Raw genomic sequence first — 19,344 nt, 5'->3', positions numbered from 1 at the left:
CTGACCTTTGAGAGGATTGTATCTTAAAGTCATTGAAATATTTTCATGATATATGTTTATGATGTACACCTGAATCACAATCAAAATAAAACGTTGATATGCAATCAAATGACACTAAAAGGATAAATAAAAAAGCATATTCAGATTCATAATCGTGGCCAGTTGAATACTTCCAGCTTTTGGAAAGCCCCTGAATGATTGTGATATCGTACAATGCTACTGGCTGTTGATCGGGAAAAAAAAGGAACAGCTGCATTCTGGGGTATGAAGTCCATCTCAGTTCCCGATGTTGACGAAAGCATGAGATGTTGTAATGTGATACGCCTACAAATCCCATGATGCCTCAGAGCCAACTGTACTCTCAACACCAATCTTCAACAACAGAGAGAAGCATGTCTGACGTTAGCAGGGAAGACAGGCCCTCTAAGATGGAGAACGAAGAGAAAACTCCCTCTGTACCGAACAGGTAATACGGTCAGGACTTGTGGGTTTTATTCAGAAAAGTTTGAAACGACATAACGATTATAGGGCGACTTTTTAAAAAACGTCCACTGGCAGTTGAAGGAAATATTTTAAGGAAAATCGAGCTGTCACATTGTGTGCCTGAATGGGTACAGTCACTGTAACTTACATACAAGTAACATGACGCACAGTGTAATTGTTAGTTTGTAGATGTCATATTGACTCGGAATACTTTCAGCTCGTCGTTTTGTCCACTCTCTCACTAGGTTATAACAGTTGTCATATTTTACACGAGGAACCCACCTAACATAACTTCTCTGTCATCCTCTCAAAGTAGGAAAGCACAAAAATATTCAAAAACACGCAGCTAGCATTATATGGAAATATGCTAATGTGCCTTAACGTGTGCGGTAACTGCAACGTGACGGTTAAAGCTGAATAACGCAAAGTAAGTGAAGCAAGAGGCAGCTTTCATTTAGCATATGAGAGAAACATGGCATGTGTTTTGCGCTGGCACTGCAGCATGAGTACGTGCTATTTCCGACAGACTAATCATCTCAAAGGCAATATAAGGGCTACAGATAATTATCATATTTGAATTAGGTGACTAACACTGTAGGTGAATTTGCATACACATGTCATGCTGTCATTCGTCCAATTAGTCAGCTTTCTGTATCCACCTACAATAAAACCAGCCTGCAACCTGGTACCTTACTGAGCCACAAGAGGGTGTTACTGCATTAGTCAATCCACTGAGGGTTTATTCCTGTTTATTAAACCGTATCACAAGCATGTAAGTTATACTCATATGGTCACATTTAACCTGGTAAGGCATTGTTGAAGTATGTCTGATTGATTACTGCAAAAAGTGGGAAATAACCCCGGCCTCAAAAATTACTAGGTGAATTACATTTAAATTAAACAGTATAACATTCAGCTGCAGGTTTATGATATTGAACTGCACTGTATTGGACAAGTATTTCAGTTATATAGTCAACCTTATGTACAGAAAATATATGCCTACTTACATGAGTCTGTCTTCGTTTCTAAAACAGATTAGAATATGCATTTGGAATTTGGGTCATGTTGAAAGATGTTACACCTTCATGGCTTCTGTGAAATGTGACTTCCATTTTTCACTTTAGACAATGATTTTCTTTAATTATTAAATTATTGAAATTTAAATGAGTCATAAGAGTTTGGAGACAAATTGGTTTGTTCCACCGTATATGATGTGCTTAATAAATAGTTTTAATATTTCTCTCACAATAGTTTTTAGTATTGTAGTATACTTAGTATTATTTTTAATGAAGTTTTACTACCGCTGGGGGCCCATAACTCTGCTGTGAGTCTCTGTAGCTATAGGGGGATAGCTGAATGTTTGGCATAGCAACCAGTTCAGGCTTCTTGTTTCCATGTGGCTTTCTTGTGTAGCAGCTGCCTTCTGACTGCAGTTTAAAGAAACAACAAGACACGAGTCCCAAAACTACCGTGACGAGAAAAATATTGAATTCCCTCATGTTTATCCATTGTTGAAGGAAGCAGCAGAAATGGTGTCTTGTCAAATCCAAAATCTAAATATTTGGAAACTCTCTAAATGTTGGTTTAAATCTTGTCTTCTCTAAGCAGTAAGGTTCTTAAACTGTGGCCTGTGCAGTCCTAGGATTTGTTTTTGTTCCACTGGAAAAGAATTAGTTCGTCTCCCCTGATCTCTGAGTACAATGATTTGTTTGTCTCTACAAGTTGTGGCCCAGGAGGTGTGTGTGTGTGTGTGTGTGTGTGTGTGTGTGTGTGTGGTGTAGTGTGTGGTGTGTGTGTGCGCGCGTGCGTGCGTGTGCGTGCATGCATGTATGTGCGCATGTGTGTTTGTTCGTTGTACTGTATGTGCCCAGGGCTATTCCGCAGACTGTCAGCTGATAGAGCAGTAGAGGTAGTGTTGGGTTTCATCATGCTGTTTATTCCCTGCGGGTGAAGTTTGTGTGTGTGTGTGTGTGTGTGTGTGTGTGTGTGTGTGTGTGTGTGTGTGTGTGTGTGTGTGTGTGTGTGTTTGCTCTTGTGCTGACGTCTCCAGACTCTGGTGTAAGGTACACAGAGACATGGCGAGTCCCTGCAGGGAAAAAAGCACATCGCCTCCCCTTTCCCTCTGTCGCCTTCTCCCTCTCTCCCCTCTCCATTTCTCCTTCTCTTCACCTCCCCAACACAGCCTGAAGCATCTCTGTTGTGAATTCGGTCAACTGCATCAATAACAGAGGAATATAAATGCAGTATGTTTGTCTATTCCTACTGTTTTTTTCACACTTTTTCTTTTTTCCCTAGTTTATTTTTTCGTGTCTCTGTCGCTCCCTTCTGGTTCCTCTTTCACCTCCAGCCACATATTGCAACACTAACTGTCAAAGACAGATGACCCAAGCTTGGCATGTGTATGTGTGTGTTTACGTGTATGTGTACGTGTGTGTGTGCCAGGAGTGGGAAGGTCTAGCTCTAACCTGATGCTATTAATACCACCTAATGAACATAATCTGGAGGGTAGGTTATCCTCTTACATTTGTTGGCTGGACGAATGAGGGGAGGAGGGAAGAGCAAGTGAAAGAGGAGGGAAAAGCTGTGCTGTAGTTTCACTTCGAATGCGCTCTGTCTACCAAGCTGAAGTGCCTTCTCTCTCTCTCTCTACTGCTCCACTGAATGGAAGAAACAGAAAGCTAAACAGATGTTTAAAGTTTTGTTTCTTATCAAAGTTGACTCCCCTCTATATTGCCCTCCCTCTATCTCTCTGGATGTGTTGTACCAGAGTGCAATGCTGTTTACTGCTTTATTGTGCTTGAGTGTGCATATATACTAAGGCAAAAATATAAGATCAAGACAAAACTTGCAGAGTACACAAAGTGGAAGCCGTAGTTATATTGTCTCAAGGCATGAGCTATCTACCGACTTACTCAGGAGCTAGAATATCTGGCTGTTGGACTCTCACATCTGATGGCAGGTAAGTGTATTTATCTCTATATTTATATTATGTCTTTTTCCTTCAATTCTAGTATCATTAGGTGTACTAAACGATTGAGTGTTCTGCTGAGTGAATTTAAGTGTCTGAGCTTCTCTCTTCAAAATCTGGATAAACAGGAGTGACAACTCCAGTCTTCAGCTCTCTTGAGTATAGTCATAAGGTTATTGTTGACATACTTTGGGAAAGTTTGCATCTGTCAGTTATTAGCACCAGTTTGATGTGAGCGACTGCAATAGTGCTTTTGTGCTGACTCCCAAAGTTTAAGTGGAATCATTATGCGATGATCTGATCATATCATGTTATCATTTTAACAATTCTGTTGCACAAATTAACAATACAATCCAAATTGTAATTAAAAACTAGCAACTGCATTTATGTCACGCTCCGCATAGCCAAACAGTCATTAACAGGGTTTTTCTAAGGAGGGGAAAAAGAAGCAGCACATAGTGTAAGATAGTGTATGACCCTGTGTGTTATTTACAACTATTACTGTCCTTGATCACTGCTGAGTGTAGGGCTTAGATGGTCCCCATGTCTGCTCTATAAGAATCTTATAGTCTGGCCTCAGGTACCCTGCACTATGACCTCATGTCAACCTTTGCTTTTCACAGTGGTGCATTTATAGATCAGCATATGTAATGTAATGTTTAGGAGCACCGTTCACTGTTACTGTAACCAGTGAACAAGGGCATGATTCAGCATAATAAACTAGGCTTATCTTTTATGGCACCCTGGTTTGGTTTTAACTGATAACCCAGTTGGGGTGTGCTATGCTGGAGTGTGCTATGCCTCATCTGTGGTCAATGTCCTCTCTCAGTTTCATTTCACTCCCTTGCTCCATCCAAGTTCAGGTAACCCTGGTGTGATAAGATAAATCTTTGCCCTCTCTTGTTTGCTTCACTTCCAACCTCCTGACACCTGGGGAGGTGTATGGCCTATAAAAAGATGTGGGAGCCAATGGTTGACTGGAAAACAGAGAAATAGACAGAGGAACATCTTTGAGTGCTCTCATACACAGCCTCCTATAGTTATGGCATCTGGATTTTTACAGTCCTCATTGGGTGAAGTGTGGATGTCTCGGATACTGCAGTAAGTGTTGCTAGCTACCGTTACCTGGTTAGCCTTATCACTCAGAGAAACGTGTGTTTGTAATACAACTAAGGCAGCATTTGTTTTGGTGATGCTTCTTGGTGATATTCCTTGTGCAACTTAATATTTGCAACATCAGTGAATTAAAAGTGATTGCTTCATCGATGAGATGCAAGAGTTTTTTTTCTATGGACAATAACATTTTGTATAGATAATGCACCACAGATGCCTCAGACTTGGTGAGACTAGCCTTTTTAAGAGAGTGTTTTTAAGAGAACACTTTTTTCACAAATTTTCAGAGAGAGCCTTTTTTTAAGTGAGTGTTTTCCTGAGGAAGTTGAGTTCCAGATGGTTTATTCAGCAATGTGGTTGACCAGTTCTTTATAATGTTGTTCTCTGCTCTGAATCATGATTAGCCACAACCATTGACTGAATGTTAATGTGCATTCTTCCTCACATCCCTCTTGTAATGTCACTAAACTGAACTCATGGTCTCTGGGTGGACCAATTAGTAACTATACTGTTACAAAAGTTGAAAAGCCATTACAAAAGTCTGCACATACAATTCTTTCGGTGTTGAAATACAAGACAATTGCATTAAGTATTGCACAAACCTCATACAGTAGAAATTTGGTCATCAGTATTGTTATTGCATCATGCAGAATGAAAATCATGTTTGATTAGAATAGTCTATGCAAATTCACTCAGCCTCATACCTGTTTTGAATGAGCTTGTTGTCATTTGTTTATGTGGACCTGTGATAACACATCATTACGATTGTCTTCACTGACAGCACCCTCAGCATAGTGGATGCACAACTGCAGAAAAGATCATATTCATCAACATATAGTGTATTTTGGTACCTGAGGCAGTTATACTCTAAAATACTGAAATCAACGGTTGGAAGTGTAGAAAATAACATTAACCTATGACGGGGTAATGCAACACTTGCAGTCTTGTCTAGTCTTGTCTTGTCTAGTCTAGTCTTGTTAACTGTCAGTTAACTGGTTAACCTTTCTTTAAAGTCCATTTGATTTCGATCCCACAGTTATACATCCAAACTGACGCCTGTCCGTGTGTGTTTGGCAAACATGCATCACTTACTGAAAGGACAATCAAACAGTCTAGCTGGGAGCTTTAACACAGAGGAGCTTTTCTTTTACTAAAGATGATCCTGTTGATCTTGATGATCCTATTAAATACATTTGTGCGTTGTTACCTGTTTAACACCACTGTTCAAATGCGACTTTTTACACAATGACACTAATGAAGGTATAGTTGCTCATAATGATGGTGCTTTAGCTTAAGCCTTGACAAAAAGAAACTGACAAGAAATTGCTTTCTTTTAAAGGTATACAAAGTTATATGCAAGTCCAGTCCTTAAAATGTAAACCAACAGAAGGCAAAAAAATAAACAAATAAATGTTTTTTTCTTTTCTCCAGTCAGTGATGTGTGCTCTATGTGTGCGTTTGTTGCTTTACAGTGGAGATGGTGAGGGATCACTGGATCGGCTTCTCCCCTCAGTAAGCACAGGCCTGTCACCCAGGAAAAGAACCACTAGCCAGTGTAAGTCTGAGCCTCCTCTCCTACGCACCTCCAAGCGAACCATCTACACCGCTGGACGCCCACCCTGGTACAACGAACATGGAACACAGTCCAAAGAGGCCTTCGTCATTGGTAGGAGACCTGGAAAAGATATGACCAACACAATGTCACAACACTGACAACACTTTTTTCCTTCTATGTTGTTGTATTAAGTTGTATTATTATTATTATTATTATGTATGTTCTATAAATTTGCAGTGTCATACACAAGAATACAAATAACATTACAGTGCCAATACATCTTTTTAAGAGTGAGCTTTCAAACCTGAAGGAAAAAGTATCCCTGGACTAGATCAAGTACCAAGTCTAAATCTAAGGAATTGAGTATCAGTTTGTTACAGGAATATTTATCTGTTGGAAACGAAGTTAACTGACTTGTGTATAAGCAGATAAAGAGGTGTCTTTTGCAGTAATAAGCACTTTATATCCTGCTAATGGACATTGACAAGCTCATTCAGTGTCATTATTGATATTTTAAATGAGTTAAATGTGAGTCTGCTTTGCTACTGAGAAGTGTTGGAAATTGGAGTGTGTTTTGTGCAAGAGAATAGGAGTTTCTGAAAATACCTTCACCTGTTAATGGGAATGTTTGTCTCAAAGAAAGCCACAGTCTCTGTTTCTACCTGCCTCTGTGCATGCAAATAATTGCCTAAAGCAACTTCAACCTGCACATAACAGGGTGTCCTGCCAAGCTAGCGCTAGTACGTTTCCACCAGAAAAATAAATTTACGCTTTTGCAATTAAACATGTATGCACACATTACGTAATGTTTTTATGTCAATTTTCTGTCGTAGGTCTGTGTGGGGGCAGCGCTTCAGGAAAGACAACGGTAGCCAGGAAAATCATTGAAGCTCTAGATGTTCCATGGGTTGTACTACTCTCCATGGACTCTTTTTACAAGGTGTGCATGTGTGTAGTATGTGTGCTACGTCTTGATGGTCTGTGCCCATTTGCACGCAGCCCTACACCTGTCTGTGTGTTTTTATGTGAGGTTAGGATAGTGGATGCCTACTACTTGTTTAGTTATCTGAATTTTGACATGTCTGTGCATGTCTTTACATCATTCCAAATGCTTTTAGACTCTAGAGGTTAAAGTCTAGTCTTGACATCAGATGAGTGTAAGAAATAACTTTCAAAACCTTTCATGATTGCTTCATCTGTGTCTTGTATGACTACTAACTCCCCCAGTGGCCTGAAGGAAGGGTAGGAAAGAGTGAGACTGAGTGCAAAAGACAGAGTAAAGAAAGAAAATAGGATTCACTTTGAATTCCAGAGGGAAAATGAGGATAAGATGAGTCAGCGGAGAGAAAGGAGACAGAAAGGATAAAATATTAGAAGCAGATGAGTCGAAAGAAAGCCACAGTGTCGAGTGAATTGGGGAGAAAAAAAAAGAGTGGGGGAGAGCAATCAAGCAAGAGCCGTCATTCATGCCCCTCTATGCCTCCACCCACTCTCTTGTTATGTAATCCTGTCACAATCTGACGGCGGCGGTTCAGACTGTTCAGAGTAGGAGGGATCTACCAGTGACCAGTGGTACTTTAGCCCTCAGCAAGTGCCAGTTTGCACACTGGATTGCCATAGGTCGGCATCCAAAACATTTCATATGGAATTTGTCTCTTTTTAAATCCATAGTTTCTGTTCTTGTGTTGGAAAGAAGAAGGGTTGCCTCATGTTTGCTCGCAGCCCCCTGAGAGCCTGTTACACTGGTTTATCATATTAAGTGTGTAATCAGTTAACTTGAGAAGGGAGTGTTGCTGTTCTGAAACTGCCACATACCAGTTGTGGGGTTTTAATGCTCGACTACCCTAAGGGCACACACGCACGCGCGCGCACACACACACGCACGCGCACACCACCTGGTACAGACGTCACAGTGGCGCATGATGTTCTCCTAAATTTAGGTCTCCTAACTTCAACTGCTCTTGAACCGTGATCTGTGTCTTTAAGTGTTTTTACATAAGCTTATGTAATTTATGTAGCAAACCATTATTTGAGTATGTATAATTGTTTTATTAGAACACATTTATGTAATGTTTCATCAGTCTTTTGTGGTTCTTGATATGCTAATGTTAATATGTGTGTCTAAGCAAAGGACAGAGACTTGAGAGACAGGGAAATGTTTTGCTTTGGAAATGATATTGTATTGTGCTTGGAAAGCGTCTTTGTTGTGCCATGGTTGCTGTAAAGTCATTCCAATATTGTTGCGGTTGTTGTCCTTAGGTCCTGACCCCAGAAGAACAGATTCTGGCTGCCAGTAATGACTATAACTTTGACCACCCTGATGCTTTCGACTTTGATTTGCTGAAACACATCCTGCGCAAACTCAAAAAGGGAAAGAGTGTGAAAATCCCGGTGTATGATTTTACAACTCATGGGAGACATAAGGAGTGGGTAAGGTTGAAAGCACACATCCAAACATATAGTAATGCACTTTGTAAGTTAATAAGTTACTGCATATAATCTCAGTTTCTCGATTACCTAAGAGGATTTTACTGTCCCTCACGAGAGGTTTAGAGTCACATCACAAATCTGCTGCTACAGATGGTCACTGACAAATCTCCTTCAATTGTGATTTCTCTCTACTTGTTTTTATATTTTAATGTCCATTGACTACATTTTAATATTCTTTCATCAGTGAAACCTGTCAGTTATGGATGATCATAATGATTGTTGCAATATACTAAGGTGTTTAATGTCTTTAGGTTCACGTACTGTTGTCATTTGTTTCTGTGTATGTTGTACTGTAATACTAAATACATGTGTGCCCACCACAGAAAACCGTATATGGAGCCAGTGTTATCATCTTTGAGGGAATCATGGCCTTTGCAGATAAAGAGCTCTTGCAGGTGAGGCGAAGTTATTGTCCCCTAACATGGTCAGCTGGTCACTGGAAGTTGCTGGTGTCAGATTTATTGTTATCTGTGCACGTGGTCAAGTGTGCAGCTAGTATTGTCTATGCAAAAACAAGCTTTGAATGTCTTTTAAATGTACAATCCCTGATTTAAATGTAAATAAAAAAAATGGTTTCTTTGTGTGAAATGTTATGAAGCTTTATGTTAAGCTTAACAGTTTGTCTCTGTTGCATGTACTCCTGTCAGTTGCTGGACATGAAGCTTTTTGTGGACACAGACTCTGACATCCGGCTGGTGCGCCGGTTGAGGAGGGACATTTCTGAAAGGGGACGAGAAATTGAGGGAGTCATCAAACAATACAACAAGTTTGTCAAGCCAGCGTTCGAGCAGTACATTGAGCCCACCATGCGCCTGGCTGATATTGTGGTGCCACGTGGTGCGTAAACACTCACACACATATTTATGTACTGTACATAGCGGTTAGATTTTACAAGTAGTAAGTCTATCATACTACTAGGTCTTTAATTTCACTATACAGTGCAGTAGTACAGCTACTTTATTCAAGTGTGTTGTGTTTGGAATTTAGTTACAATTTCTTGCCGTTTACTGCTGTTTAACAAAATTCAGTCACTGTATGTTTCAAACTTCCATGATTGCAACTTAACATAATGCAACTGTTTTTTTCTGTTTTGTTTTGTTTTTGTTCTGTTTTGTTTCTGTCAGGTGGTGGCAACATGGTGGCCATTGACTTGATCGTGCAGCATGTCCACAGTCAGCTGGAGGAGGTAAGTAAGGTCACACTCACAGACCTACATACACATACACTCCAGTTTAATGTGACAAACTCAGATTAGTAGAGCATTATGGCCCCTCATTCTTACTTCCTGGTGTTATTATGTTTTTTATTTGGTGTTTGACTCATGTCATCTTACTGTCAGGAGCAGGTGTAGGGATGATCTGCACTCAGAGTCATGTAGTTGCAACCAGCCCTATATTTTTTTAGTCAGTATTTACAAGCTCCATCACTCCCTCTAGTGGATAGAAAATGCATTGCATAGATTTTAGTGGAGAATGATTGTGCATGATTGCCCCGGGCCTATTCTGTAAAATATTTTGATAACAATTGTTAACTGTAATTATTTATATTGGTTTTGGGGAATAAAATCATTGAAATATCAGCCAGACACATGTTTTTTTTTCATGTTTTTTGCTTATGTGGTGCAGTTTAACAAAGTAACAGCAAGTATAAAGTCTTCACTCTTGCTTACATGTCTTAATGGGGTCCTAATTTACAAATGAGGACTAATTAGTTGCTCCTTAGTACAGCTACAGTCCTAAAGGTAATCTGACACAGTGTCTATACTTGAGCCAGAGCTTTATATTTTCACTTATAGGACTTTCAGGACATAGCCTTTACAGGTTCCTAATGTTTGGCAGATCTATTGTTTTTTTACACTTTGGTAATTGATTACATTTTCAGACAACTGGTTTCTCCAAGGATTTTGTCCTTCTCCATTGTAACTTTCAAATACAACTGAAGTCCAACTGTTCAATAATATACTGCACATGTGAATTTGAATATATCCTTTTTAACTATGCATTCGGGATAGAGTTAGGTGAATCTTATACCTGATGAATGAGAGTCATTTACAGTTTTCACACATTTGCAGCTCCAGTCTGATAAATTAAGAATGAAATATAATATAAATAAATCAATTTATTGCATGGCCTTTTGATTTGATGTGCAACATGTAGCCTACTAATTGTCACCAAAGGCACATTTTTGCCCATGGGGAGCACTTTGTGCCACAGTGCACTTTGCTTTGTTTCCTCCACACTATACACACACAGTAACACACATGCTGCTGATGGACTACTCTCTCACCCCCACCCCCACCCCACCCCATATCCCCCCACCCCAAATCCCTCAATGGCTCACAGCGCGAGCTCAGCGTCAGGTAGAGTGGCCTTTATCCTGTCTATCATTCTCTTCCTCACCATCTGCCCAGTTCCCCAACAACTCCAGCTTTTTACATGGAGGGAGAGAAAAAGAGGCCAGCAAAACCAACTTCTACCTTTCACTGACCTGCTGGCTGCCATGGCACATCGGCAGGCGGCACTCTTGTTCTGTATCTGGAAACCAAACATGGCTCATTAATGATCAGTGATGAGACTGTGCCAAAATATTGTAAAGATTTAGTCCACATCAGCATGGAATACATATAGAAACTGCATGAAACCTGCAGTCAACATTTTGGAACTTAGATCAAAAGTTTGGAAGTGATGTGGTGCAGCCAGCATTTAATGTAAAGACGTTGGTTTTCCCTCTCTCTACCTTTTAGAGAAATGACACCTCACACTCTTCCTGCCTTCTGTGTCTAAAAATACACCACTGAGTCAAGTCACTGACCCCTCCTTTCAGCAGCAACAAGAATAAGAGAGAGAGTGACAATACCAGAAAGTGAGAGAGAGAGGAAGCTCTTGCTACAGCTATTGTTGACTATCACATATCTCAGCCACAGAGAAAGTTTCCAATACCCTACTACAAAGCGCTGAGTTTTTCCATTGAATGTCGGCCACAGTATCTGAGACAGAGAGAGAGCGGAAGTGAGCTTGGTGTCTGTCTTTAGACACAGGATGTGCTGGGGCCTGTGAGCTGAAATACCAACCTTTTCTGTTCTACATGGTGAAAGAGTGACAGCGGCACGGTAGCTGGTGCACCTCCCACGCGTACACACAATGGATGCACATGTATAGATATACAAATCTGATCCAAAACTTGATTGTGCTCTCTTTAACCATAGTATTCGTAAAGCACTTTTAAAGCACGAAGCCTGTTACATCCCCTCTTCTCAGTATCATGACAAATATAGTGATAACCAGTAAATACTATTTTATTTAAAATGGATGTTTACCAGTGGTAAGCGTATTTCAAAGACATTTTTAAAAGTCTCAGCTGTCACACTTTTCACTGTGAGAGATAATCCTTCATCCCTTCATCCACCTGATGTTGTGTCTCCTCTCATTTTTCCTCCTCTTATCTGTTGTTTCTCATCTCTCTGTGTCTCCTCTTTTGTGACTGTTGTTGTGTTTCGTCGAAAAAAATTCTCCCCATAGAGGAAACTTCGCTGGGATATGTGAGCAGATTTGCTATGACTTCTCTTTTCTTTGCATCTGGCTAACGTGTATCGCAGTGACATTGTGGAGATCGTAGTGTCAAAAAGACTGTATCACTGAGTATTTGTAACAGTGTGTTCATCTAGAACCCAGGGTAGACCTAGGCTAACTAGATATTCAAATATGTGTGGAATACTGGGGTGTTATTACATGTAGTAGAGACCTGTCATGGAAAATAACAGTCATGCATATTTATTTACACCATGCAGTGAAATTTTTCTTTAATTCAAATCTGTATATATTATGTTAATTTTCAAATAGCTCATTTTTAATACTAATGTTCTTTTCCATTATCATGGTCTCTGTGTTGTTGTAATTTTCCACTGAAATACTCAACACTGGCACTGTGTGCTTTGCAGTTTTGTGTGTCTGTCTTTTCCAGTGGTTACACACTACTATTATCAACTTTGCTCTAACTACTTCCTGAAAAATGATTTGTGCATGTATTTACTCATCTGTGTCTGTGTGTGTGTGTGTGTGTGTGTGTGTGTGTGTGTGTGTGTGTTTTCTGCTTGTTTGTGCTTGTTTGTAAATTTGCACATTCAGTACACACGCATGCAGAGTGTTAATTGCACTTGTATTCATGTTTATTGTTTATGTTTCTGTCCGTCTTCCCTCTTCCTGCTCCTCTCACCCTGCGCCACCCCCACTCTACTATTTGTTGCCGTGGTTACAGGGCAGCTCTTGCATCTGCACACCAGGCCCAACCCCTGCCCCAGACCCTCAGCGTTTTGGACAGCACACCCCAGGTCAAGGGTATGCACACCATCATCAGGTAAAAGCCAAGAAATCTGTTTTGTTACATTAACAAGAACATCTGTTTTCATTTAAAAAATGTGTAGAGTACAGCTGCTGACACCAGTGTAAATCTTGTGTCTTTCTTTTTCTAATCACCATATTTAGAAATAAGGAAACCAGCCGCGATGAGTTCATCTTCTACTCAAAGAGGTTGATGCGTCTGTTGATTGAGCGAGCGCTCTCCTTCCTCCCCTCACAGGTGCCAAACACTAAGATACACTGTTAATTAATTCATAGCACTACATGAAGGTTCTGTAATCCTTTGTATTCAGGACATTGACTCTGAATGATAAGATACCTCGGTGTAGATGGAGACATGTAAAAGAAAGAGTGTGAGACAACTGATGGATAGACAGATACTGACGAGATACATCAAAGAGTGAGATACAGTACAATATATAGCCTTGGGATGAAGAAAATATTGAAAGATAAAGATCGATTGAAAAAGAGTCAGTGCTTGTATTTTCTGAAGAGAGAATCAGATAGACATGTACATACTGGCCTGTGGCCAGGAAACTTGTCAAGTTACCACAACGGAAAGTTTTCATACCTTCACCATAAGACACAGGTGACTGTGCACCCACGTGACCAACAGAGTGCAATTCACTGTAGATGGTCACAAAGTATTTCCCTGACTTCTAGAGTACAGTGCAGTGCTGTGACCAGCACTGTGTTCACACTGTTATGATGTTTAATATTATCTCAGGTCCACATAGTTCAGACCCCCCAAGGAGAGGATTATGAAGGCAGGACTTTCCATGGGAAGAGGGTGAGTGAACTCCATTTATTTTTTTTTTAAAGAGTTTGTCTCCACCTAAACTGATGCAATTAACCTCCATTAATTTTTTTTCTTTTCTTTGTTTTTCTTTAGATCACAGGCGTGTCCATCCTGCGAGCCGGGGAGACCATGGAGCCGGCTCTTAGGGCTGTCTGCAAAGACGTCCGCATTGGCAAGATCCTCATCCAGACCAACCAGGACACAGGAGAACCGGAGGTACAAAGTTGTTGATTATGAATGAGAGAATTTCAAAACTGTAGCACATTCTGATGTTGAACTGTGCAGAACATTTTGCCATTATCTAACATATACTTAAAATATGCCAAATATGGCAACTTTCAAAAAAAAATGTGCTTATTCACATATTAACACATTCTTTAATAATATCTCACATTGAGTTTCTTGTTTTGTGGCCTGGTCCTGTAGTTTATTTTTGTTTGTCTTCATGTCCTTTACAGGAATTTATCAGGTTAGGGGGTTTCTGTATCATGCCACCTACAATATAGCTACAGGATATAGGATATAATGGTCCTGTATTTCACATTTTGGTATTAACCCACATCCTGTCTCTAAACAGCTTCATTACCTGCGTCTACCGAAAGACATCAGCGAAGATCATGTGATTCTGATGGACTGTACTGTGTCCACGGGAGCTGCTGCCATGATGGCTGTACGAGTCCTGCTGGTGGGTGCGCCTGGCTGTTCACAAATCCATGTTGCCTGCAGTGAACTGCGTTATACAGTTTTTTACGGTCATGTTTTCATATTCAGGACCATGACGTTCAGGAGGACAAGATCCTACTGGTGTCTTTGCTAATGGCTGAAATGGGAATCCATTCAGTGGCCTACGCATTTCCACAGGTCAAAATCATCACTACAGCTGTTGACAAGAAGGTCAATGATCTCTTCCACATCATACCTGGCATAGGTGAGTAATGCTGGGGAAAAAGAAGAGAGTATATAAGACTATTGGAATGTAAGAAATGCTCCTTGTTGCAATATATTCACAATATTTTTTTTCATGCGATGTGCTTGACATTTACACAATGTCATTTCTGATTTGTACAGATTTAACTGATGTTATTACATTTGTCGTCCTTGTAGGAAACTTTGGGGATCGGTACTTTGGAACAGATGCACCCCCTGACTGGAGCGATGAAGAGCTGGATGAGCCCAGTTACTGATGAAATTATTGGCAGTGCACTAACTCTATGCTTCTGTCAGGCTATAAAATTTATCCTTCAAGAGCCAAACAATGGTGCCCTGAAAAATAAACTGAACAGGACAAACGTTGTTAATATACAGCCACCTTTTTGAAATTTTAAATTAAATAATTTAATCTTGTGTAAATACTCTTCTGGAAAGTGATGTTGAAATATTTTTCTATGATCAGTAAGTTATAAAGGCCTAATGTTTTATTTTGGCTTTTAAATTGTGAGAGTCTCTGTATCGAAATTTGCAGACATGTTGGTTTTGAAAAGATATATCTAGCCTTAAGCCGTGTGCTGCGTACGACACAACTGAATGTAAATTTGCACGTGCTGTACAAAAAAAAGAAAAATCAAGCTTGTAAGGTTATTTTTATCACATACCTTCTTCACAACTTTCAAAAATCAGAACATGAACTCATGTTGCTCAACTTCCATTGCCATGAGCACTTTCTGAAGGACCATTCAATCGGAAAATGTGTAGGTGTATCTGTCTTTTTTTTTCTTTCTTTTTTTTTAGCTCTCTGGTTCAGCCTTTCCTTCTCTCTGGATGTTGACCTAACCAGTAGAAAAGGATGTTGAAAATTGTTTTTCATTATACAGCTAAAAGTATGCACTTGTGGTGTGTATTTATGCAGTATGTCCTTCATTTACATATTTTAGACTATGGATAGACTTGACCAGTGAAGAGGCAAGTCGTACATCTTTTTACTGCTATGAAACTGGGTCATCTGCATTTAACAAACACAGACTAAATGTTTATTTCAGTCCCACACGTCCTGATTTATGCCTCTTTTATCATGCCGTAGATGGGTTTGTTTCTTTTTTGTTTTAGGAAAAAAAGGGCCTGCTGAATGGTGGATACATATGAACTCAGAACAAGTGAAAAAGTGTCCTGTTAGTGCCTAATCTTTTTACACTGTCAGTATTGGAAACAAATGAGATCTGTTTGTTAAAGTGAGTGCCTGTTTATTATTGCCTTGCTCTGAAGGATAATTTCAACAGTATGGTCGCATTCTACAATATTCATCCACGTGCTCATCACAACTGATGCAATGAGACGTCAGAAGGAGAGCGTTGCATAGAAAGTGCGCTTTGCATTTTGCTATCATCATGTAGTGACTCCCCTATTGAGTTACATGAATATGATGTTCTCTTCTACACATTTACAAGCAATTATCAGTGTACCATATTTATTCTGATTTACATTTCTTAAGAGTTGTAATCGCTCTTTTGCTTTCTAGAGAAAAAATGAAAATGTAACTCTGTGCAACTTAATACATTATCAATAGTTACCGCTACTACTGTTAGTTCACCATAATCCCCCCTTTGAATCAACTGCTACTGTAAAGTATGTGCTAAATACAACCGTTAGCAAGTCATTGTGCACTGAAAATCCATTGACCGAGTTTGTAGCCTCAGTGTTTGACTGTGTGCTGTTTAACTCTTCTGCTGCATGTTTTTTGTTTTTAAAAAAAATATATTTAATAAAAGTGTAATAGAGCTTTTAAATTTCTTCTAGTGCAATATTTAATTTATGTCAAATACACACTTTATGATGCTTGCCATGTCATCTGTGTTCAGCCAGCTCACCCCAGTTGAACAAAGGTCGTATTTCAGTCACAGTAACAACCCATTTAAGAATATACTTCAGTCTGGGTTATTAAAATGCACCTCAAAGAATATAAAGCACAATTCTCACCATGTGTGAATAACATGGTGAGATGTACATGAGTTGCATATTTTTGCCTTTATCAAACACTTCATGACAGAATGACACATTACCTACACTTTGAAAATGAACAGGAAGGATATTGTGGTTGTCCTCTTCTCATGGAAAGTAACCTTGACATCTTCCATCACTTTCCATAATTATCGCTCTGACAGCTGTCAAGACGTCAGCCACAGTAAAGTATGATTGACACACATTTGATGAGGCTGATGGACAATTACAAACCAGCAGCCGATTAGGCAGATATTGACCCACAAGAGGCATCTTTTTTTTTTTTCTGAAAGAGAAGCCGTGAGAAGGACAGTCAAAAGACATGCAAGAGCTAAGAATATCAGGAAGCTCAGCAGCAGCATTTTTATTCTTGTACTGCTCTAGTTTATCAGTGTAAAATGTGCAGCTGTCTTTGATTTGAAACGGATAATTTTTACTGCAAAAGTTAAAATGGCGGAGATTTGATTAAAATGTCGTAATGAGTTCATTTAATGTGTCAGATTGGTTTTAATTTGCAATAAGTTGAAAAGTTTGCCATGTCTTTATTTTCATCACAGCAATTGTAGTACTCCCTCCACACACACACACACACACACACACACACACACACACACACACACACACACACACACACACACACAAATTAGCTTATTGTCTTCCACTTCATGGTGACATTTGCCAAAATACACTTTTCTATAGTCAGTTCAGATCTATGTTATTTCTCATGATAAAATGCATGATAACTTCATAGCATAGTCTCTTGTATGGAGATGTCAGTGGAAAGTTTACCACCAGCACTGACAAACAGGAAGGTGGTGTGTCTGTGTGTGTCAGCAAGTGTGTGTGTGTGTGTGAGTTAGTTGCATCCCCATTGGTAGTACAGAGCATGATGAGGTCACAGCTTGGTAAAGACTGCAGGAGCGGCCGTTATAACTCAGCGACCTGTGTTTCTTTTTCATCCTCATGTCACCAGCTTGCCTCCAGGTTGCTCTTCTCTCTTCCTGTTAGCCTTCTGTTGCTCTTGATTTTACATGAAGATGTCTTAAGATTTTTTATTTTATTTTATTTATTTTTTTTACCCCCCCCCCCCCCCGTCTGCCTTGACAGGGTCTGAGGATTCAGAGGGTCTGCCTGCCATGTGGGTAAGGAGTATGCAGAGGAGACTTTGAAAGCTCTTAAAGAGGAGACTTCAAAAAACTTGTAACAATCTTCCTTTATTGTAACGATTGTTGAGGAGACATGCAAAGTCACTATGTTGTTATGGTTGTTATTTGTTTGGTTAATGTGCTATCTGGCAGTGAGTGTGTCTGGATTGTAAATGTGAAGGAGACCAGCGCAGCACAGTGGCTTAATGCAGATAGTTAAGGATGAATTATTCAGACGGTGAAGTATTTCTGAATCATGTGAAGAGGGTTGTTAAACTGGGTAAAGTATAGTCGTCTTTTCTCTCCCTCCTTCTCCTTTCACTCTCTCTTTCTGTGTGCGTGTACGTGTGTATGTCTTCTCCTGCGCTCACCATTTGCATAGTTTATCATGAGAGTAAGAATCCTAAGAGACTAAGAGTCTTCATAAAGTCAGGCCAGGGTGATTTAGATGTTTTTAATGTGCGATGCAGTTTGTGCACAAAGCTTCATTGGCTGAATAATTGTTCCTCGAGTGGTTTCACTGCAGGTTAGCTCACAACACTGAGCCAGATGTGGTGTTAAACTTTTTGTACTGTGCTCTTAGTTCTCTGAAGAAAACTAATCCAGATATGTTGTTTAAATGCATTTAACTGTGGCTGCTGGAGTTTGCCGTTATTTCTTTTATATGCATATATATATATATATATATATATATATAATGATATTTCACAGTGAACACAGTATGCGTATCCTCCTATAAACATTAAAATCTATTTAGATTATATTATCAGAATAGATAAAATCACTGGTGTTACTTAAATCAGTGGGAATTATTTTATAAAGTGTAATTTCTCAATTTCATCCTCACTGGATTCATGACTGTTGCTCCTCGCGCCAAAATCCTCACGATGATGCTTGCAGAACCCAGTCTAAATTATTTCAGGGATGCTGCATTGTTTTAATTTATACTTTTATTTATTAAATAACTTAACAACAAAACAATAGTCCCTTACATTTAAGTTAATCAGCCTTCGGATTATGGTGATCAGCACTGTTGGTGACCAATACAGTATGACCATTTGATCACAAAGTATTTATTTTATTATTATTATGCAGAAAAGAAAAACACCCTACCAGCGTATTACCAGGAAATTGCACATTTGCAGATGTGTAAACACATCTGCACTAAAATTGAGCTAAGATCGATATATTTTACATTCATTTTAAACTGTTTTTCATTTTATTTTTGTCAAACAGTGGCGCTCTGTCTGGTCAATGCACACTGAGGCTCATGGAACGGCCTGAGGAGGAGACCCAGTCCCACTTTAACTCTTGAGTAGTTCTTTCTAGGACTGTCCAACCTGAGAATGGTGATTTCAGGCTCAATCTCAGGTTCGTCAGCCCATGAAACGCTAACTCACCTCAGCAGCCTTTGAGGCGGAACACCAAAAAGCCCCCAAAAACTGCCCGGACTGTGGTAGAATATGTCTGATATTCAGACAGCAAGGTTTAAATTAGCTGCTGAT

At 39.6% G+C, this 19,344-nt stretch overlaps 1 protein-coding gene across 6 annotated transcripts; it reads left to right on the top strand.

Moving 5' to 3' along the window:
- Window positions 1–378: 378 nt before the first annotated feature.
- Window positions 379–17,147, top strand: uckl1 (uridine-cytidine kinase 1 like 1). 6 transcript variants are annotated; one of them, XM_022739090.1, is made up of 15 exons: window positions 379–466; window positions 6,037–6,230; window positions 6,953–7,059; window positions 8,379–8,549; window positions 8,933–9,004; window positions 9,257–9,446; window positions 9,734–9,795; window positions 12,128–12,147; window positions 12,864–12,962; window positions 13,091–13,184; window positions 13,692–13,754; window positions 13,857–13,979; window positions 14,341–14,448; window positions 14,535–14,691; window positions 14,868–17,147. In XM_022739090.1, the coding sequence occupies exons 1-15, from the start codon at window positions 393–395 to the stop codon at window positions 14,945–14,947; spliced, it is 1,614 nt and encodes a 537-aa protein (XP_022594811.1). In that variant the 5' UTR covers window positions 379–392; the 3' UTR covers window positions 14,948–17,147. The 6 variants fall into 6 exon arrangements, with proteins under 6 accessions (XP_022594811.1, XP_022594812.1, XP_022594814.1 ...); XM_022739091.1 differs by lacking the exon at window positions 12,128–12,147 and adding an exon at window positions 10,952–10,968; XM_022739093.1 differs by lacking the exons at window positions 379–466; window positions 12,128–12,147 and adding exons at window positions 3,043–3,442; window positions 10,952–10,968.
- The last annotated feature ends 2,197 nt before the right edge of the window (window positions 17,148–19,344 follow it).

The sequence above is a fragment of the Seriola dumerili genome, unplaced genomic scaffold, assembly GCF_002260705.1.
Source record: "Seriola dumerili isolate Sdu_G_001 unplaced genomic scaffold, Sdu_1.0 BDQW01000043.1, whole genome shotgun sequence".
In the NCBI taxonomy this organism is placed as follows: domain Eukaryota; kingdom Metazoa; phylum Chordata; class Actinopteri; order Carangiformes; family Carangidae; genus Seriola; species Seriola dumerili.
This window is presented reverse-complemented; position numbering and strand designations above follow the sequence as displayed.